Below are 23,077 nucleotides of genomic sequence, written 5' to 3' on the forward strand. Positions count from 1 at the left end.
TCGACAATGATCATCTCAACGTCATCAACATGTTTTCATCAAGGGTATAATAATTTCAATATGATAAAGACCATGTGCCCATTTCCTCACACAGAAAATTAAAAGAGGTTTAGGTGAAGAACCAGTGTGAACCAGGCCAGTGTTCGGAGTTTAACGTCCAGACAGGCACCTTAGATAGAAACAAACGGGCCTGATACTGCAGAGACCCCACCCTCTTCAAGCTCGATGATTCGCTGAACTATAAACTGTCATTTTTAGAACGACCCTCAGCGTCAGAATGTGCAGATGAGACTATAAACCTGTTCTGTGGTGTGACGCAGGCATCAGATTGTCCAGTCAGCAGCTCCTCTATCTGTCCGTCTGTCCTGCAGTAAATTCTTCATTGTTTATTAGCTGTCACTTCCTAAATAGTACTTGCTGCGTCTTGCATACAGGCCTGAACCCCCCAGGAGGGAGGGAGGTGTGGAGTTACAGCAGGCACAGACAGGAGCTGCACATTCACCTACGTGACAACATTCAAAATCCTTCAAATCCAGTTCTATTCCAATAAGTATATAGATATAGTGATATCAGTGATATGAACCTCCTAAATTTAAACTAAGATTAATGAGTGACAGCAAATGTGAATCATTAAACTGAGAAAGTGATTAAGTGATAAAGACTTATACAAAATTCCCACTTGAACACACTGTTTACTGTTCTGTTCTACATGATTCTACAAACTTGACGACTCCAACTCGATCTATACTGTGGACAAAGCGAGGAAGAGCCTCCTATCAACAGCCAACACTGTTAGAACTCAGGTGGATCAGCAAAGAGGCTGACATTTGATCATATAATCTTTAATCACAACCCATGATCTGAGCTGTGATCCTTCTTCTAGCATCATGAACGAAGGGTTGTCACCTTCACACAGCATCCAGAGCCTGTCAGATGGTGGGACCGCTTCGTCACACACCTTTACAACGTCTGATGTTGGGACATTGACAGGATTGTTGATTTCTCTGAAAGACCGTGAAGATTACCTATGAAACTGTTGAGGGATGAGGCCTTGTTGAGGCGGAGACTCAGGTCTTGTGCACGTCCATGTCCAGGTGATGAGACACAAAGGGGAAAAAGTCCTGCGTGTGAGTGATGTGCAGTGAGAGAGCGCCTTTAGAAAGAGCATGTCAGTACATTTTAGAGGACACAGCTTTGCAGAGTGTCCGTTTTAGAATTAAAGCGTTTTGACGGTATTAGCTTGTAACTGCCTCCCTCCTCTTTCTCTCTCCCCTCTCTGCACCCTTGAAAGCCTGCGGTGACCCAGGGATGTGTAAAACGGGGCGGCCAAATGAATTGCTCGGGCACTCGAGCTCTCTGAGCCATTATGGCGAGGAGCTGCCCTACCTGTGTTGAGTCAGCAGTCCCGCTCAGTCTATCCGTCTAATGGACAGCGCAGGAATTTAATTAGCAGGAAGCCGCAGAGCGGGTTATAGAGGGAGGCGAGGGAGAGGGTGAGGGAGGGAGGAAAAGAATATGTGTAGAGAGAGACGGAGGCAGCAGCAGAGGGAAGGTCCTGTGTGTTTGTGTGTGTGCAGCCACAGAGCGGTCGACTCCTGCTGTCACCCAGTCCATCAGCAGGACGATCTATGCTCTTATCATCAGAGTCCTGCCTGTTTGTCCTATAGAGAGACACAGGACTGTCTTGGGGGGCAGGACTGACGGGTCAATGGGGGAAAACAACTGCTGGTCGGTGTGACTGACTCTGATTATCTGACTTTAGATCATGTTGTCGCTGTCTCTCTCTCACCTTACTGTGACCTGCCATGTTCACCCATGGCATCAAAAAATAATAAAAAGAAAAAGATGTAAGAAAAAAGAGACAAAGTTTGTCAATCAGTTCTTTACTGTTTTGCTGATCGTGGTCCGGTTTAAATACAGAAACGTCCTGAAACCGAGACTGAAATAAAACCTGAAGACGTGAATCCCATTTTTTTGTAACACATGTTTTTTTATGAAATGCTCTTCATCCATTTAACGTCTAGCTCAAAGAAAGAGACGTCTCAAGTTCTGAAGTAGGAGACAGAAAACTACAGATTGAGAGATCCAGAAGTTTTCAACAAGAAAAGAAAAAGTTGATGCTTTTACGAATTTTCCGAGTGATAGGTGGAGTACATACACACACACACACACACACACACACACATACATATAGACTGTCCAGTAGTTAGGCTGTGGTGAGAGTCAGAGAAGAAGAGGGACAACTGCGAGAACAAGAGATGAAGGTGGCGGCCGTTGTGAATGTGTGGGAGAACCCGGGTTGGGGGGTGGGAGGATGGGAGAGGGGATGGGAGGGAGCCGTAGGTTTTACCAATTAGCTCGGTCACCAGGGCCCACGTTCCCAGACACTTTCTCTGCTTAATCAAGTGGAGCTTTTGTCTCGTCTCTGAAAACAGTTTTCTGCCTCAAGTGTGTGAATAAAACGGGGGCCCCACAGAGGGCCGCCTGTGGAGGAGTCGGACGCACCGATAACACAACGCTAACGAGCTGACGACCTGGGCGAGCACAAACACACACACACACACACACACACACACATCGAAGGTGTGGTATCTATTACTGAGGAGCAGGACACAACAATTCACAGCCTGAGTTGTAAGAACAACAACAACCTGAACGACTGATGAATCGGAATCAGACTCACAACAGGGTTTCTGTGAAGGTTTCATCAGAGCTGGAGAATCACAACAACTGAGCGACGAGACATTTAGGATCCGGTGTTTGCTGAGGTCGTTTTCTAACCTATAGCTCGTTTGCTCTGGTTCGAATCAGAGGACCAGTTTGTAAACATAACGATCACAGCTTCAGTTTGTAAAGACCACGTGTTGTCAGTTGCATGTTCAGAAAAAACATCTATGTTGGATCAAGTTCTCGCAATAAGAGTTTGTTTAGAACTGGACCAAGTCCAGAGTTAGAAGTGGACCAAGACCACATCCAGTAGAGGGTCTTGGAGCTGGTTTTAGTAGACAACAGAGTCCGACTGCTTTATTTAAACAAAGGGGGGAAATGAACAACTCCACTGCACCAAACAAGGCAGGTGTGAAAAGCCCCTAAAGTTTGACAACAATAGTAAAACTATGATGCTTTTGTCTTTTGGCTCTTAAATCCACAGACAGGACAGCAAAGAGTAGATCAAGTCTAAAAGGAGGAAAAGGATGATTGAACCCAGTTAAGTGCCTGGTCAAAGAAGGAGTACACAACATTATTTCAGGTTTGGGATACTCGAGATTTGATACGCAGCTTTTTCACTTGCTCTGAATTACTGAAGACACTGTAAAACATGAATGTATTATCAACCCTCTCTACAAGAAATTAGACTCACAAGAGATTACGAGAAAGGGTTTTCTGGTTTTTACTGATTTTCTGTTTCTAGGGAAGTGTTGCTGCTGTTGAGCTGCTCATCGAAGCTTCTGTTGGGAAATTTCTGAGGATAACAAAGATCATGCGTTTGATTTTTTTAGGCCTGTTAGATTAAAATGAAACAAAAGAATCAGGTTCCACAGTTTGGAGTCAAAGATGAGTCTGACTGAGAAAGAAACAATCTTTCTTTGAAAACTCTGTTCTCACTTTATGTGCCCTGACGGTTCCTACTTTCTTATACTGCACTGTAACTGGCTCCAAACTGATGCAGGTGTTGTCCAGGTGCTGGACTGAGACTTAAGGTGAGAATAGAGAGAGTTTTCGGCCTTCAACAAATGGAAACACGTGAAGTTAAACACGTTTATTTTTGGTGTATGTCGGATACGTTACAGGAATCCTTTAGTTTAGTTTAGTTAGTTACTGAAAATGTTGCTGTAGAGACTCAAATATCAGATCAACAGCAGCAGTTTAACCACATCAACCCGCTCTGTCTGTCTGTGTGGGGGGAACTCTGTCCTCTTAATGTAGACATGAAGCAGCTGAATCTCTGCCCTCACTAGTGAACCCACACTTGTGTCCTCTCGAGTCCTGGATCAGATATGACTCATAATTCTTATACGTTTTCCTTCCTGACCGCAGCAGCTTCTGTGGAGATAAACAGTGAGGGATTGAGGCGGCTGCCAGCGCCTTGTGGCTTGGCACGATGAGCCGCCGCACCCTCATTATCCTCCCCGCTCTGCCTCTTATTCACCACCGAATCCCCCACCTCAACCCAGCGCTCACAGGGGCTCGACGGGGTTTTGCAGACGGAGCGACTGAGGGCAGCGCTGCAGAGAAACAGTTCAATAATTCAGTTATCGGCTCCCCAACCTCCACCTCCGCTAATCCTTCACTTGTCAATAATTAAAAATGAACATCTGACGGTGTCGACTGCAGGCGCACGCAAAAAACAAGAAAAACAAAAGAAAAGGCGTCCTGGTTCCACAGAGTGAGCTCTTTGTGTGTTTCACCTCTTGGACTCGGGCCAGAGAGTCGGACAGTTTTCCTCAAATATGCAAAGAGCCGGAGCCGGAGCCTGCTCGCTCTCTCAGGCGTCTGGTCAGGCTGCTGGTGATCATCCTCTCTCCTACGACTGTGCACACCCTCTGCTGCATCTTCATCTTCTTTTTTGACATCACTTTCTTTTTGTCTTCGTCTCCGTCTCCTCCTCCCAGAACAAGCTCCACTTTTTGTTCAAGAAGCAGAGTTTGTGTTGAAATTTTGTTCTCAGAGAGGAGTGAAAAATAAAAGATCTGAGATCCCCGTTTGTGTTTGGGTGTACACGGCTCTCCGGTAGGACTCATGCAGAGCAGCTTCACTCTCCTGCCAAGTCCCCCAAATAACTGCTGAATATTCAGAGTATAATTAATCAGCTAATCATTCTAATCAGATTCTAACTAATGAGACACTTTGGTTAAATAAAAAGGGCACAGGATCATTAATATGTCTTCCTTATCACATTTATATTAGGTATCCTTCATAATTTACTTTTAAAATACATGTGGGGAGAACATGTATAGAGCAGGTGTTCCCCTTCGACCATCGAATCATGAGCAGGTTTATTTTTAGCTACGTTAAATCAATTATTTCATGATTGAGAAATGATGTGATAAAGTTTAACTATAATATTCAAACTGTATTTTTAACACTGTCTTATTATACAGTAAGTATAAATATTAACTTGATATTATTTGATGTGTTGATTTTTGTAACAATGATTTTTACAATATGCACTAAATATTTGAAAAATGTGTCTTGTTCAGAAAAATACTGGTAAATAAAAGTTTGACAAAAATATTTATAAAATATTAAAAATGTAGTACACAAGAAATATAAAAAAAAGAAAAAGTCAACAGTAAAACTACTTTCAAAACATTTTTTTAAGTATCCAAAAATAATTTCTTCAGAATAAAAAATGTTATTCAATCGGATTAAGTAGGGTAAATCTTCGATGTCTTCAGCTCTGCAGCAGATGTTGTTTCAACAGACTTTATGTCTGAACTAAGAAAACAGCAGATAATTGAGACCGTTCTGAACCATCGTGGCGTGGCGTCATCACTCTGACCCGGTTCTTCTTCTTCTTCTCCTCCTTCGTCTATTTTTCAGAAGCCATGTGGCACTTTGGAGTTTGTCTCCTTCCACCATCTGTGGAGACTTTCCCTGCAGACGCCGACAGCTGTCCTGGTTCATGTCGACGTTTGGTTCACACAGCAGCGTCCCGGCGGCTTCACACACAATGGGAGGGTGTGTGCGAGAGGGTTGGTGGGTTTTTGGCACACGGCTCTCACACTAAGCCTTTCAAGATGGACGGACACCCGGACAGAAGGAAACGCGCTCACAAAGAGTTCAGTCAGTGTCGCTGCATCATGTACAGAGGTGAGTAAAAAGAAAATCCACACATGAACCAGCTGTGAGGTGAAGAAACCTGAGTGAGCTGCAGACACGCGATGGAAACATGAAACATATCCTGGTTCTTTTCTGCTGTAGAGGCTGAAACAACAAACAGGACAACTTTTACTGACGAACCGATCCTAGTCTATGTTCTGTCTATGTTTTATCTTCTGCGTCAGCGAGAGACTGCTCCTAGTTATGTGCATGTATTGACTGGCCACTTTATTAGGAACCCCTGCTCAGTCTAATGCAGTGAAATAAATGAATTAGTCACTTCACTGTTTCACTGATGTCAGATCAGGTGGGTTGTGTTGCAGTGGAGTCCTGGTTTCTCAGACAAACTATGACCATGAGACCATGAGAGCAGTGCTGCGACATTAAACCTGCCATAAGGACGAATCTGTAAAATGGGATGGAGCCGTTTGTCTTTGTCTGTGTTACTGTTGCTTTTGATAAAAATAGATTTTTCTCCATCTCGTCAGGTTTTCAGTCAAGACAGAATCTAAAAATCACAGCTCAGTCTTTCTGTTCGGTTTTTACGTCTCTGGCTTCACCGCCAACAAAACACTGAACAGGAGCCAGACTCCATTTTGTTGGCACTGCTGGCACAGAGACGGGCAGAGTCTGGTCTGCTGAGGGGGCTTCGGTGAGGGGGTCTCTGTTGCTAGGGGCTGCCCCCCACCTCCATCGTCACCAGGCCGAGCCTGGCGGGGTTTGGGGGGTCGTCCTTAGCAACACAGATTGATTCTCAGCAGTTGGCACAAATCACAGCTACATTCCTGCCAGACAACGTCTGCAAAAATCCAGTCAGGATGACCTTTAGTGGATCAGGGCAGAGAGAGGAAGGATCGAGGGTGGAGAGAAGAAGAAGACGACAGACGGAGGAGAGGACAGAAAAGGAACAGAAATAAAAAAAGGAAACAGGGGTTTAAAGGACTCATTGAAGCTGGTTAGTGTGATGGTGGAGGGTGAACTATCTGAACCAGTAACTAACTCTGATCCCGTGTTGTGAAGTTCATCTTACTTATGCTTCAACTTTTTTATGATTGTCATAAGCTTCTGTACAAAGCTCAGCACACTGACACTGACGTCCTTCATGTCATTTCAATAAGCAAATAACAACAGCTCTCTGCTAAAATCTACTCCTGTCTCTAATTTTGGAAATGTATTTAAACAGGTTTGAAGCTGTTTCTTTAATATGACATTTACACTGATGAGGAGCAGAAATATATTTAGTCCTCCAGAACACTGGATTCTGTGTGTTGAAGTGTGCTGCGTTACTGTAGCTCGATCGGCACAGTGTGTGTGTGTGTGTGTGTGCGCGCTGTTTGTTTGTGCTGTGTTCAGGGATCAGTCGGCTCTAACACCCTCTCGTGTCGCTGCGAGTGCAGAAATATGTTCCAAACTGGAATATTTGCAGGGAAATCCGCAGAGGGCTCAGCGTTGACAATACACTTTAAACCGGATTACCTGACTTTACTGCACCGCACGTCGAGGGATCAGCTGATATCTGCTTCGCTGGGGGAGGAGGGGGAGGAGACTCTGACAACACTAACCTGACTGATCTGAGGCAAGAAACAAACACTATTTACATTTATTTCTCCAAACCACAGTTAAACTTTGGAGGATTTGACCCTTCACATTTTACAGGAACCAGCACACAATCTGTTCTGCTTTCCTTCATTCTTTCTTTCTTTCTTTCTTTCTTTCCACCTTTCTTTCGTTTATAACTTTCCTACAGAAATCGTCTTCTGCTCTGTGAGCTCCGTTACTAACCTTCTTCCTGCGGTCGACCCGCTGACACGTGGAGCTCTGACTGTGCTGATTTTTATGGTCGAGCCTGAAGCTCATTGACCATGAATGACAATGTGTGTGTTGCAGTCAGAGTGGTGGGTGTTTGGTGGGTTGGGGGTGTTTCCGTGGTCACAGTGTGTACTTCAGGAACCACAACAGAGTCTGTGGTTTAGCGCCGCGCTCGCCTTAAACAGCTTCACATGACAACTGACGAGCATCAGCAGCAGGAAGAGCAGAAGAAGAAGGAAAAGAAGAGGAGGAAACAAAGCATCTGAAAGCAGAGACGAGCCGTCACCACAGTTGGCAGATTGTGTTTCTCTCAGCGAAAAGGAAAACCTCACAGACACACACACATACACACACACACACTGATGCTGCCATCTTTGAGTTTTGTCTGGCTGTAACAAAAATCGTCCACAGACCTGTCGTCTCTATATGAATGGTGCAGCAGAGACATGAGCCTCAGCTGGAAGGCACAGCAACAAAGCACAAGTGTACGTCTCAACTTTAAATTAGAGGCAGAGTCTTTCCAAGAGAGAATTTTTCCTTTCTCCGATGTCTGCAGTGTGTTAATGAATAACGGTGAATGAATAAATGTCTCAGTTGACAGTCAACCAATCCTCATGAATTCTGTCAAATTTGTCCAATCGCTGCAACTTTTTCACACATTTGACCTACACTCCGAACTGTCCCTGAACGCCTCACACACAGGTTACTGTCTTAGTGTAAAACCTACACACAAAAGCCAACGGGCCAAATGTCACACAGGACATTTTCTATCGTTCTAATCATTAATATACAGAACGTGGTGAACACTGCAGACGTTACTGATCTTTCTCAAGCACAGTAGTGTTTGACTTGTTTTCCACCTGGGCTGCAGCTGCCGCCACAATTGTGTAGTTTTGATACCTTAATGAGAGTAATTAACTTTTTATTGAAATGATTTCGTTTCAACTTTTCAGTTTAAGACATTAAACGCTGCTACTGCTGCTGCTGTGGTTTAAACCACTGACTCACAACATTTTTTGAAACCTCAGAAAATCACCCTGTGACCTACTGTTTAGAAAATCCATAAATAAAGACCGAAGTTATTACTGTCGCTGTTTGCATATGTCTGGCTGTGACTCATTCAGATAAACAGCGATTCTCCTTTTTCCTTGTGGTTCCTGAATAATTTTTTAGAGGTTGGACGAGGTGAAATTATGCAGGAAGGATAAAGGAGAAAACACAAATATTACAGTAAAGTCTAAACAGTAAAATACACAACTGGTCTGTGGCCAGGCTGTATGAATCTGTAATCTGCTTTCTTAACGTCTCCATTACATTAGTGGAAACATTCTAGATGCCTGATGCAGCGTTTTAAACACGTTTCCCCAGATAACGACTACATTTGATATTTTGGGATTTTTTTATTCCTGAGAGTTTGAACAAAGTTTTGTCTCCTTGAATAAAGGATGGAGATGAAGTTTATTTTGTGTGTAAAGCTTTTATATACGTGTGTACGAGCGAATCTGATCTGTATGATGATCAAATCAACACGGAGCCTGGTGAGACGTCGACTGGTCAAAGCTTCACTAACTACTTCAGAGATGAAGCTCCAAATCTCTTTAAGAGCTCAGGAGGATGGAGGGAACTGGGTCAGACGTCTTTAAACACACACAAACACACACTCGTCCTGTGTGAGGGTCGTATAAGGTGACGGGAAGATAAATATCTCACGACGGCTCTGGAAACCTTCACATTCTGTATGTTGGAGCGGCAGCTCGTTATCTCCCACACACAGATATCCTCCAATTGTGCCGCTGGAGAAGCTTTCTTAAGAAACAAGTGAGGTGAAGTCACTGCTCTGTCCAGTCACAGAAACATTTAGACATCCAGCATGCACTGCATTTCAACATGACCTCACTGAGAGAAGCATAATGAGGTTGAATCCCTGTAGCTGAAAAACAGAAGCAACGTATGTTTCTAAGAAAAAGAACTGTTCTGCTGCTCTGATCTTCTGCCACTCCATGTGACTATTTCCATTTTATGTCATATTCTATTTATAATTTCTCTATTGCTGTAGTAAATATTGTACTTGTTAACAACTTACTATGCATGTTAAGATTTTACACACAAGCATCATCAGACACTAAAGAACTACTTTAAATATGGATGGCTCGCTGAGGAACTTTGTGTAATTTGTGGATGGGAACAGAGGAATAAGATACGGTATCAGGCATCAGCCGCATCTTTAGGTAGAAGGTCTGAACACATCTTCCACCTCTAAAACACAAAGTAGCTGAAGGAGGGAACAAGGTGTCGGAGGCTTCACTGTAAACCGAGTGTGAGTTGACATCAGAGATGCCGGCAGAATGAATCACGGCAGAGCCGCTAACTTTAATCTAAAACTCGTTCTATCAAACTCTTATGATTCCATCTCTCTAATAATATTCAATTGACTTGACTGCGCACAGAAATATTCTCAACCACCACCCTCTGCTTCGCTGGTGTGTGTGTGTGCATGACTGGATGCTAATAGGGGTGGGGTGGGGGGTGTTTGCCCTAGAGGTTAAACGGCCTGATGATAGGGGTCACAGCCTTGACGCTGAGACCCCTGACCTTTCAGCACGTGTTGAACGCTCCTGTGATCGTGACACCCACTGCTGCCACCGCTGCAGTGAGCCTGCTCGTAAATCACTTACAAAGAGGGAAGGATGTGGGGGGGCTGGACCTTTGACCCCCAGCTTGTTCCTGTGGAGGCTGGTTATAGAAACACACCCACACACACCAGAATGTCACAGCAACTGCTCAGACGTGTGAATGGAGGGTCTGCTGCCTGTGTGTTCATGGTGAAAGTCTTTTAATATGAAAAGCTCCACCTGTAATAAACTCAGCAGCTACTTCCTGTCCAGCTGTTTATCATTTTTCAAGTTGTGCACAGTGGATTCCCTCAGGAAACCGTTCGTGGTGTCAGGTCATAAGACATCAACATTTAGGTTCATACTGACCCGGTTTGTTCTTGGTTCAGGTTCAGACTGAAATCAAACTGAAAAAGTTCTGTAAGATAGGATTTAAGATGCCATGTATACTGAATAAACAGTGATGACACAAGTCCTGAGTTCTGAACAGTGTCTGTGTAATATATAAGGGCAGGCCTTTGGATTTAGTACCAAATGAGGTCTTTAATGAACTACTGTTTCCAAATACATGATTACAACACTGACAAAAACTCATAAAGTCATAAGCTGACTCTGAAAACTCTCATATGTTTCCAGATATTTGTGCAACAGCTGAAGCTGCACACATGAAAGGAGGCTGTGTCAGTCAGAATCCTGTCTTTACTGCCTCCTCCCGAGACACAGGGCTGCTTCTGATCCTGGAGAAAAAGTAGTAAAACTGCAGGATCTGTGTTCAACGTCTTTGAAAAAGTTGTATGTAGTGTTTCATGTATGTCTTAATCACTAACTTGTCCATGAAGCAAAGAATCACATCACGAATACACAAAACTGGACGTCATGTTAAACATCACAGCTCGAATTCTGGGAACCTGCGGCGTTCTGCTGTATCTTTATTTAGTTTAGTGTCAAAAAGCTTCATAATGAAGGTCAACTTAACAGAAATAAACCAATAAACCAGGATCTCAGATCAACAGACTGGGGGGATGTTCTGCTGTTGCATACGTCCTGAATCTTTAAGATTTAAACTCTAACCTGCTACTTGCTCAGTTCAACCTGCAAAACTGAAGGTGAATAAACACTGAAATCAACGTTTCATGTCTCAGGTGTCTGCTGCTGAACACTCACAGGATTAAGTAATAAATGGTTGCTAGTGCGCTATGGGCAACACTGTTAGTCTTCATCCACCTCCCCATCCTGAGTCAGTGGTATGGGAGTGAATTTCATTACCGACTCGTGCTCCTTCCACAGACCCTGCCTCCGGCCCCGCCAGCTCTGAGGTCAGCCTGCTTTCACATGGCTTTTAATCAACGCCGCAGCTCCAGAAAAGCTCCACTGTCTTAAATAAGAGGCAGGACGAAACCTGATCCTCCTGCTCCCAGATCGGGGCGAGGCAGGGGGAGGAGGGGAGAGCTCTGTCAGTGTCCAGCCTCAGCCGGCTCTCTCTCACCTCACTGAAAAGAGCCCGGATCCGCCAGATCCTGCACTCTCTGTCAAGAAAAGGCTTCATAACTCTGGAACTGGGTGGTGAAAGTTGGACGTTTAGCAGGAGAGAAAATGAAAGCAAACAGATTGTCAGAAATCGTCACCGTCTTCACCACAAACGATCTCCCTCTGTGTTTCTGACGACAAGGAGCACAAGTTTATTCAAACTGAAACCTCACTGAAGATTTCCAACTTCTCCCACAGCTGAAAGACCCTTGACTCAGAACAAAACCACAAACCAGCGACTGCAACAGCGTTGGAGGCGTTTCAGCCTCCAGACTTTTCCCTGCACTGAAGGGAGCTCAGTGTGAACGTGCACACAGCTGATTAGTGCGACCACAGAGTGAAAACACACACAGACGAGGGCCGAGAGGCTATCTGGACACAGAGGAGGAGAATGGGAGCAGTCTTTGGGCTCAGAGAGGCTTTAGTCTGTGAGAGGAAATGATTGTAATTAAGGTTCAAGGACAGAGTTCTTTCCACCACACTTGGCTCAGAGTGTTTGTGTGCACTGACGGATCACAGCTGAAACGTTACCTCCACAAAAACAAGATCAGAACTGAAGGAAAATCCATGAAACCAACTTTATTCCCGGACATTCTTTCTAAAACTTCTCTTCACTACATCGTGTTTCTAGATTTTATAATCTACTAGAACTAATTGTGTTATTCTCCCAATAAAGAAAAAATCTGAAGAATTCCACTTGTTTTCAGTAAAATTCAGTTTATTCCCATCTAGTAGCTGTTCTGGAGCCTTCTACCATACCACATGATCTCCATCAGCCAATGAAGCTGCATTTGTTTTCCACTTTTTTTTTGTGTTAGTCACCTCTGACTGAAAGTTAATTCAGAAAATGCTTTACACTAAACAGGCTGAAAGTTTTTATTTGTTTCAAGAACCTGGGACTCAGTTACAGAGAACAAGGACGTATTTAAGTATGACTTATAAAAATCAACCTGCTGAAAGAATCTGAAAATGGACCTTGTAGATACTTTTACCCGTCTATCTGGAAGCTGTTCTCCTTTTCCAAGAAAACTCCAAAGCTCCAACAAACTTAGAAAGAGCTTGGTGCCAAGTATTTAAACCGTCTGCCAAATCTCCTCTACATGCCTCTGCCTCCGCTCGCTGCTGCACTCTCAAATATTCCAACCAATATTCCAGCCAAATTATTTTCCTGTGGAATCAGTCTGAAATCAGGAAACACGCTGAGCAATCATTCTTGACATAATTATGTTTTTGTTGTTGTCGTCCTGAAAGGTGTGCCAGCTTCACCCAAAAACACATGCCCCTGCTCTGCTGGCTGAGGGCAGCCAGTGTAAGGAGATTTTGGCAGAGACGTGTCTTTCTCCTCAGACTTCTGCTTTACTGACCGCTGATGAAATTATGGCTGTCTGCAGCAGATAACACGTTTGTCTGCACCCAGACACAGAGACAGAGCGGAAGGTGTGGAGGAAGGTGGATGTTCATCCTCAAACTAAAGATAAATGAGTTAAGAGGAGAGAATTGTTGAAGTTTTATCAGCGAAAGAAGAAAAAAGTTGTGATTCTTAATCGGACACTTTGAAATCCAATAATAAAGACCAACATCCACTGGAGACATCAGCAAAACATCCAAATGTACATTATCTGTGATAAGCTAATGTCAGTCAGATCAACACACACATACAATGTATGCGTCACAGTTTCTACCTTTATTCACAACCAATATGAAAGCTCAGGAAGCTCTGTCTTGTTCCGCTGCTGTTACCACAGAACGTCAGTGTAGGTGCTAACAATCCATCAACTCTGAACTTTGAACTTCAGTAGAACAAAAACTCAACAGCGGAGCAGAAACGAAGTCAGAGAAAGATCAATGAGTGGTGCACATTACTGAAAGAAATAAAACCAGAGAGGAGCTGCAGATGGTTTTCTGTGATCTGGTGAAGTTTAAGTTTAGCTCACAAACATCTTCACGTACAGTTTCACCAAGACCGAGCACAGAGCTGAAACGTCGGCTGACAAACACTCATCTCGCTCTCACACACACACACACACACACACACACACACACACACACACACACACACGATAATAAGATTTGGGGACTGACCTGCGTGCACGAAGTAGGCCAGGTAGAGATCCAGCTCCTTCACTGAAACTCCAATGTGATGCGGCTGCACACACAGGCTGGGGTTTGAACACTGAGGAGACTTTACCAGCCTCTCCCCATCAGTACTTTCGAGGGGAACCCCTTTGAATAAAATCACCATGACCAGGTCCAGCCTCCACACTTTGTCTGCCTGGCGCAGGCAGTCGATCCTCCTCATCTTGCCCTTCTGGTCGGGGTTGGACAGAACGCAGCACGGTGGCTTCTTCCCCGTCACCGTCAGCACAAAGTCCTCCCTGAACTCGGGCCGGATGTCCTTGCGCAGTTTGGCCAGGAGGCGAGACGCCCACTTTTGTTTGACCTCAGGCTTCTCGCTGAGCAGCTCGTCCTTCACGGCGCGCTCCTCCTCCTTAGACATGCGCTTCTCGTGCTTCTTGAAGTACTTCCTCTTGCGGGCCTGCAGGTTGAACCATGTGTAGGCGAAGGCCCGGACATGGGGCAGCAGGGCTTCGATGAAAGGATGGAATTCATCCTGCAGGACAGAGAGCAAAGACTTGTTTAATGGATCAGTTAAACTTGTACCATACAGTTTTCTTCTAATCCTGCCCTGTCAGTAGATTTACGACTGATTCCACTCTCTCTGTGCCACACGTATATGGCCAACTTTGGTCAAATCTCACCAGATGATTACTTCTCCTTTTTAGTGCAACGAATTCAAAGGGTTTTTGTCTGTTTCTGTTCGTCAGCCCTAAACATCTCGTTAGTTAACAGCATCAGCTGAGTCTGTTCTCTCTGAAGAGGAGGTTTCCTTCATGCTCACTGCCATTTTTTGCCTTTTATCAGACTAATGCTAATATCACCTGCAGCTGTGCGCGACAGACACAGAGGCTAGCAGCTACTACCGCTCTGGATTTATTCTTTTTCAGATGCCTGCAGAGATAAAAACAAAGAAATGGAAAGCATGTATAAGAAGCAAAGGAGGAGGGAAAGAAAAAGGTGGCAAGAACACAAGGAACAAAAGCAAAGGACAAAACCAAATGGAGGCAACTGGGAAAAAGTCAAAGGACGGAAAGGTGGACACAAGGACAGAAAGGGTAAAAGAAGAAATCCAGAAAACAAGCAGAGAAAGAAAGAAAAGCAAAGTAGGACAGAATTAATTTCCTGCTGGAAAAATAAACTGTTAATCGCAGAGAAACTCCTCAGCTTCAGATTTCAAATGAAAGGAGTAGTCTGCAGCAGCGTCACGCAGACTCTTCAGTATCAGTTCAGCCTCTTTCTTGGCTCTCAGGCAGGAATGTGGGTCTGTGGGGGACTGTGGGGGTCTGTCTGTCCCCCACCCGCCCCCAAAAACGACACCAACCGACCAAAATCGCACCAAACAAACTGAGTGAGAGGCCGAAGCCGAGCAAACAAACATCAACACGGTGCTGGATTCAGTTGTGCAGCTCAGATCACATCATGTGCAGGATTATAGGTGTATTAAAGGTGCATTATGTGGCTTTTGGCTGATGAGAGCGGTGCAGTTATTAGGGTGGGAATGTGGTTAGGCGGCATGTCGTGGATTAAGCCCAATTTGGGGTTGGTTACACCTGCTCTCCCTCCTCCTCGCAATCCCAAAACCACCACAAAACCAGGCTTATCCAGGCCGAGCTGAGCCAGGAAACAACCACATTAGACCCAGAGAAAAAAAACTGGCTCTTTACTGCTGCACGTCGCCACACACTCACAAGAGGCTGAACGAAAAACCACAGGACTTCAAACTGTATGTAAAGCTAAATACGGTGTTATTATAAGTGGGAAAGTAAGTAAAAGGATGTCATTAAAAGGTGACAGCTGTGCTCCAGCACTGTCTGTAAAAACTCTACTGTGGACGTTTGACGTTTAGAACAACACACAACAGTCTGCAGGAGTTTTAGCCTGAGAAACAACTTTAGTGAAACACTGTCTGTGCAGGGACATTATTCCCTTTTATCATTCATGTGAACAGGTCACATCCTCTATTATGAATCTAATTTTGGTTTCAGGCAGCTCACTGGAATCTGGCTGATTTTTCTACTAAAAAATGGATTTTAGGGCTCAATTAGAAATTCAATAACTTTACTGTAGCGGAGTTTTTACATATTTAATCTTATTTATCAGAGATAGTGGGACATTTACATAAGAACCTCTATGTATATTTGTATTTCTGTCAGCATTTTAAGCTTACTGTGCAGATTTTTTGGAATAATTCAGATAATAACAAATAAGGAAGTGCATGGAAATAAAAGGAAATGTGGGTGTGTAGGAGCTCTGTAGGAAAACTCTGGTCTTATTCTTATTCGTTTCTTTGCATTGAAAGTTGTTTTGAGGGTTTGCATGGTCGTCGTGTGGCCAGCCTCAGTGAAAACCTGTCATTTCAGTTTGTTTTCAGTCTAAACACAGACACAGAGAGGAAAAAAAGCAGAAGAACAGTTGCATCACTGAGAAACGAAAAAGAAAAACGTCCAGCGCGGAAACTCAGACGGACAGAAAACATCTTCATGGAACATTTCTTATTTGGATAAAATCCCTCTGAGGGTTACTGAGCAGGACGGGGTGGTGGGAGGGGTCCTGTCAGAGGGGGAGACGAGGGGGATGAAGGCTGGAGGCCCCCCCCCTTCCCTGAGCCACGTATTGAATAAAAACACACTCGACTATTCATAGATCAAAGAGGCTCACACACATTTTGATACGTGCAAATGCCTCCGACTGGGGTGGCATGTGGATACTACAATATGAGCTGCACACACACACACACACACACACACACACACACACACACGGCCGGTGCACGTCTGTATTTTTAGTGCTTCCAGTTGAAAAGCTGTGCAGAACAGTTAAGAATGTTTCCAGGAGTTTTGCAGCAACATATTCTAGTTCTCTTGTCGACTGGAGACAGATTTAAACTTTCACTGTTTGGACATTTTTACACTTAAAAAAAAACAAAACAGAATTTCAGCAAAGTTAAAATCTAAAACTATTGACAGTTACACTGGAATCTAGTACATGGAAACCAAAACCTGAGCTTGTCGCTACACTTGAATCAAGAAAAATGAAGGATGAATTCGTGAAAACGGAAGTTTTTCACTGTACTGCTAATTTTTTCAAGGCAGGAAGTGAAATCTTGCTGTCACTTATCTGTAACTATGTCCAAAAAAAAAACAAAAACTGGAGAACGCTGGCACGTTGTTGTGTGTTTAGAGAAAGACTGAGCTTTGTAGGAACGCTGTTAAATCACTGGCAGCATTTCACTCTTAACTTTCAACCTCTGTCCATCGAATGTGATTTGCTCTTTCCTCTTGTCATTTGCTCGCTGTACATAAGCAGAAAAAACAAAGACGTAACAGTAGAAATGAGCAGAAACACTTGGTGAGGACGTTTTTTATGTAGTAACAAATAGATGAAACACTCGTATTGAACTACCAGCTTTATATTCACACACACACACACATATATCTATATTTTTTTATCATTTAGTTTTAGGGTAGTAGTCATCCTTATTTTGTCTTTTTCATAATGCGGATGCTCTTTCAGAGGTGATTTAGAATTAAAACTTCTTTTCACTCAATAAGATGAGAGTCAAATCTGCAGAGATCAAGCTTGGAGTAAATGGATAAAGCAGGTGTTATCAGAAAGAATTCCTGTGTTCAATCCCAAACCAACTACGTGTCTCTTTAACCTTTAAAAACACTCATTGAAAATTTCATAGTAAAAAAAAAAAGAGGCTCAGTAATTTCAGAAGTCTGCTGCAACATACAGGAGGAAATGGCACATTGGTCATCGGGACTATTTTCAGCAGCTGATTAATCCACATTTAGTGCTGTAAGGACTGAGTCCAAATAAACTACAGTGTGTATTTGGAATGTTTGTGCAGGACAGTGGAGCTCTACGGCACAGAGGAATAGACTTTTATTTCATTCATTGCTGGTGTGACGCTGTGTCGACCATAAGTAAAATCTGGAATATCACCAGACTCACTTGTGTGTGACGTTTCACACTTTTTAATGCTGTTTTATTTATTTTAAAGAATCTTCTGGGTTCAACTTGAGGTTAAATATTTAAAAAAATCGGGGAAGTTCAGGAGGAGTTTTTCCAGGTGGGGTGTCAAATCTTGTTTCTCAGATTAAACTTCCAGCTCCGAGCTCTCACACTAAAGAGGAAACTATATCTACAAGCTGTGCATTAGAGCACCAGCTGCATTGCCTTTTTTTATATAACATTGTTCACCCTCCCTTGTCAAGGGGTCTGAATACAGCACATTGTTTCTTCTTGGAGACGGTCCAGGCGAACGGGTTTGTCTCCAAAAGCGCCTCCAGCAGCTCTGCAGCCAACCTGCAGCCGCTCTCTGAGCTGAAATCTCACTCCAGGACGGCCGAGAACGCCGCCGCCTTTTGTTATTTGTGGTTTCTGTTTGGAGGGTGATGTGTTTCTGTTTGTGTGTGTCCTCGGGCGGTTATTAGGACGGCGAGCGGCTGCTGGAAAGATGATGTGTTCAGCCTCGACTCCACACACACACACACACATTCCACAGTGGATCTGCAGCTCGTCGGCTGTGGATGTTCGTTGGAGTCACATACCAGCATTCCTCACAGCCCAGTGCGGCGTTTCAGCTTCCTGACCCGCTCACACCGTCCTCCACCGCCGGTTCCTCCGCTACTTTTTCACACTGTGTCTATCTGCTGCAAACTAAATCCCACTCAACAAGTCACTTGGTCTCATATTCAGCCTTAAAAACGTGCTTTACTGCCAGTGGGGTGAGATAATCCCTCTTGTTCTCAGCTTCCCCTGCACTCAGGAATGTTTTCTGAAATGTGTCCCGAAAGAAAATAATCCAATTTCAGCATCTGTGTCAAGAAAAGGCTTCAAGAAAATGATTCACAGAAGCTGACTGATGTGGAAAATGAAGTGATGTCAAACTAATGGCTGTTTTTTGTTTTTTTCTTTGGTTAATTTTAGAAAACAATGATATTTCAGAACCCAGCTTAACTGGTTCAGTTGAGGTTTTCTGTAGCTTGTTCACCTCTGCAAACAATTTGTTCTAATTGTGAATTTTAAAACCTTCAGTTACCAGAGGAAAATTTGTCCTTTATGATCGAATCATCTTTTTCTCAGTGCAGTTTCTGGAAATAAGTGAAAAAAGAAAGCTTCACTAAAATACATTATTGAAACGAGCCGGTTTATACTGAAAACACAGAATTATCTGCATGTACACTGATGTCTTTTGGGGCTTGTTTGGGGAAAATTACTTTCTGCACAAGTCATATTGTGTCCTGTTTAAAAACCTGCTACGTGAGCAAGTCAAGTGTCAATATCTTGAAATAACAAAAGTGAAGCTGAAAGCTGAACTAGAACAAAGAAAATTTCGTACGGAGCCGATTTGAACTGGGAATATGAAATGATCCCACCCTGATGCTTCTGGTGATGACTTCCAGGAAGTAAAACGTTTCAGGGCTCAGTAACAGACACAAAGACAAACTGTTGACGAATGCTGCTGCGTCTGACTCTGAAATGAGACAATATTCAACTTTCCTGTTTAAATCATCATCTTGTTCTAAGTGTTGTTTCTGGAATTTTTTGAAAAGGATCAAACAAAGCAGATGGCTGCAGTAAAAATTAAGGAAAATGATGCAGAGAAATATTGATAAGCATTAAACTATCTCTACCCACAGGCATCTCTGGCTGGTTTCCAAAGATTTTTCAGCTTCTTCTTCCTCTACATTTTGTGTTTTTTTGTTCAGCTGTGCATAGTTTCTTCCCACATCTGGCATTAAAATATGTTTTTCATACAAAGGAAATTCTGCCAGTTGGGGTGCGATAATCCCAGTGCAGTTCTCTTGTTTCTGGATTTATCAGGTCAGTAATTAGTCTGTATCTTAACACTGCAGACGAAAAACCCAGGGCTGCACCTCTGTAAGGAAACGAACGCACATTTCATTTGAACTTGTATTTATTATGAGCAGGTGAGAATTATCTCGTCTCTGGCAGATTATTCTTCACTCAGGAACTCAGACTTCTGAATAAGAGGCCGCCTGGTGAAAATGTGGTGAGGAGGTTTTGAAGTGGACATGCGATGCGGCTCCCCGGGATTCTTTTTTCATCTCTTTTGGGGTCATTCTTTCTTTCGGCATTTTCCCTCAGAGGAAATCAGCGTTTCTAAACCTGCGTGGATAGGCAGGGCGTCTGAGAGCTGGACTGGGGCTTACACGTTCCCCCTTCTGCACCTTGGTGACAGATGTAATGGGCTCTGAATAACAGGCCTGTAACAACAGCCCCCTGAATAACACTCATTTAGGGGAGCAATAATGTAATCCTCCCCCCCTCCCTGTCTACTGACACCCACACCAACACACTGAGGGAATTATCAGCGTGTCGCTCGGGCCGGGCGGCTCGTCGCGAAGCCCGACTGAGCAGTCGAGACTTCACCGCTGTCAGAGGAGGATGGCAGCAGCCTGAACAACACAAATCATACTGAGAAACTGGATTCAGACAAACTCTCACAAACCAGGACTCAACCAAAGTCTGGTTCAAAACAAAGCCGGACCAGAACTTTCTGAGGGCCACAGGAGAATGTGACCCCCCCCCTGATCCGCCCTCTTAAAAACAACTAACTCAACCACTGAAAATAAACCAAGTTCAAAACAGGCTGAACGAGGAAGTAAATACATAATATATTGGTAAGAACATCTGGAGGTTCTGGATGGACGAGGTTCTCGATAAACGCTGGCTGAGCTGATTAAAGATGGTAGTTACTGTGGTTACGGACCACAAACAATGTAAAGATTAACCGTTATCAAAATGACTCCTTAAAAATGTATAAAGTCTTGTCCCAATCTAAATACGCAGCTAAATCCTGATAAAATAAACCGTGGGTTTCGTTTAAGGGCGCCCCCTCCTGACCGACGGACAAAAAGCAGCTTCACAGACTCCTTCAGTCGACTCTTTATTGAAACTTCATGTTTCATATTTGTTTTATTTTATTTTATTTAGCAGAAAAAAAAGTCTTCATCCGAACCAGAGTCTGATCAGGAAACAAAAAGTCGGGCTCAACTCAGAGCAGATTCTAAAAGTCTAACGTTGCCTCTGTGTGATGTGTTCAGCCAATAAATCGAACCTTAATAAATTCCACCAGTTTAATGTCAAATATAAATATCGTGTTAGTTCCCAACTGGGGATGGATAAACAGCATCTGTAACCGTGTGACAAGCTTCACTCACACAAACACACTCACTCCTGTTTCAATGGTGGAAAAATATGTAAAATATCAGAAATGATTACAAAAGAAAAAAGGAATAATTAACAAATGAGCAGAGAACAAACATCAGCAAAGAGTTAAAAAACCAGAACACACATCTGCCCAAACCCAAATACACATTTTTTTCTTTCCCTTCACTGAGCAGGATTTATAAAAACCAACAGTCAGTGACGACTCTGCTGATTATTGGTTTTACTGTCTGATAATCAGATTAAACGTTAAAGCTCGTGTTCATTCCTGCAGCTTCAAACGCTCACGTCATCTCAAAACAGACTGAAGCTTCAACCAGAAAATCAAACAGCCAAATCATTTTTCGTGGAGAATTTTAGATTCTGAGAAAAAAATCAGTGTCGTCACAAAAAGCTAAAGACAAAAAAAAAAAAAAAAAAAAAAAACAAACAGCAGATTTTAACCCAGCAACAACAACATGTCATTTAACATATTAGGATGAAGGTTCAGTATTTATCCACGGCCAGGATCAATAATTATGGTCAGAATTAAATATCAGTAAATTATCTTGTGTCTGGAAAATACTGAAAAATGCATTTCAGTAATAAATAATACTAATTATATTTCATTTCATGCCAATAAATGCATTTCTAATCATAAGAAAAATGAAAACATTTACTGAAATAAAAAAATATTTCACTAAACTCAGTGTGATTTGTTGTAAATTTTAACTCTATCTGTAAGAAGCTGTGGTTAATTTCAAGAGATTAGACGATAATTCCTACAAGAGGAAGCCAAAATCTCCATGAGGTCACACCCAGAAAAAGCTCTTAAATCCTATTTAACTTTTGACCCTGAACAAAACCCTGCAGTAAAGACACAGATTTAAAAATCAGGTCAAATTTAAGTGTTTTTAATGTTTAATTGGAGCTGGAAATACATCAGAAATCGTTTAGTCATCAGTTTGGGCTGTGTAGGTATAAAATAACATTTTGTTTGGATATTTTCTGCTTGCTGCAGGTCTGCCTTCACCTCAGGTCACCTCTGACACAAACATTTTGTTTTTGGTTTTTCTGCAGAGACACATATTTCTGTCAGGCCTGACGTTCCTCTGTGAGGCCTGAGCAGCAGCAGGAAGGAAGCAATTAATGATCACATTCACCTTGGTTTTACACAACAGGATCAACGTGTAACCTTCGGTACAACAAGCCAAAAAAGGGACTAAAACCCTGCAGATCACAAAGTCCCCGTTTGTAGTGAACCTGAACCTGCGCCAGACCCCACAGACCTCCTTCATGCACAAATAAGACGCGTCCTCTGCGCATGGAGCCCACAAACAACATGTGTGACGAACTATTACAGCTTTACATCTAAAAATTGAAGTCTTTTTCTGCTGCAGGTATGCCTGCAAGTCCCTCCGTGGAACTAAAGTCGAACCATGTCCAATGTGGCCACAGCTTGAAAGTTTGGGGTAAAGAAAAGAGAAATAACCTGCAAGTTAACGCGTCCAAATTATGGCTGACCCTACGGTTTTTACTGTGGTTCTCATATTTAATAAATAGAGTGAAGAAGGAAACCTCCTCCAAAATAAAACGGCAGCCCCCTAAACACTGAGCCACGGCAGCGAGAGCTTCACCGGGGCTTGTGCCAGCGGAGCAACCGGGACAGAGTTTGCGCGAAGCAGCCGAGAAACCAGCACAAGCACCGGCTCAAACCTCCACAAACACAACACAACAAGGCGCAGACTGCGCAGCAAAAGTTTCCGACAACGTGTCGACACAGAGCTTTTTTCTACTTATGCTGAATAATTTGGATAAAGGAACTTTGGAGTCTCCGTCCGCCATGTGCCGCGGCGGAGACAAGACGACGGTTGAAGTGTGAGAGGAGAAGCTGCAGCGAAGGTGCAGCAGCCTGCAGCCGAGAGTGTGAACGGAGCAGAGAGGAGCAGAGCGGAGCAGAGCGGAGCAGAGAGGAGCAGAGAGGAGCAGAGCGGAGCAGAGAGGAGCAG

At 43.4% G+C, this 23,077-nt stretch overlaps 1 protein-coding gene across 1 annotated transcript in view; it reads right to left on the bottom strand.

The window, feature by feature from the left end:
* Nucleotides 1-23,077, bottom strand: part of nfia (nuclear factor I/A) — a 154,729-nt gene that overhangs the window by 83,831 nt on the left and 47,821 nt on the right. The window contains exons 3-6 of the mRNA XM_026345750.1: nucleotides 13,854-14,382; nucleotides 6,370-6,556; nucleotides 4,034-4,226; nucleotides 3,396-3,463 (exon numbers count right to left, since the gene is read on the bottom strand). Coding sequence (XP_026201535.1) covers nucleotides 3,396-3,463; nucleotides 4,034-4,226; nucleotides 6,370-6,556; nucleotides 13,854-14,382 — 977 coding nt within the window. The remainder of the gene's footprint in view (nucleotides 1-3,395; nucleotides 3,464-4,033; nucleotides 4,227-6,369; nucleotides 6,557-13,853; nucleotides 14,383-23,077) is intronic.

The sequence above is a fragment of the Anabas testudineus genome, chromosome 4 (assembly GCF_900324465.2).
Source record: "Anabas testudineus chromosome 4, fAnaTes1.2, whole genome shotgun sequence".
In the NCBI taxonomy this organism is placed as follows: Eukaryota; Metazoa; Chordata; class Actinopteri; order Anabantiformes; family Anabantidae; genus Anabas; species Anabas testudineus.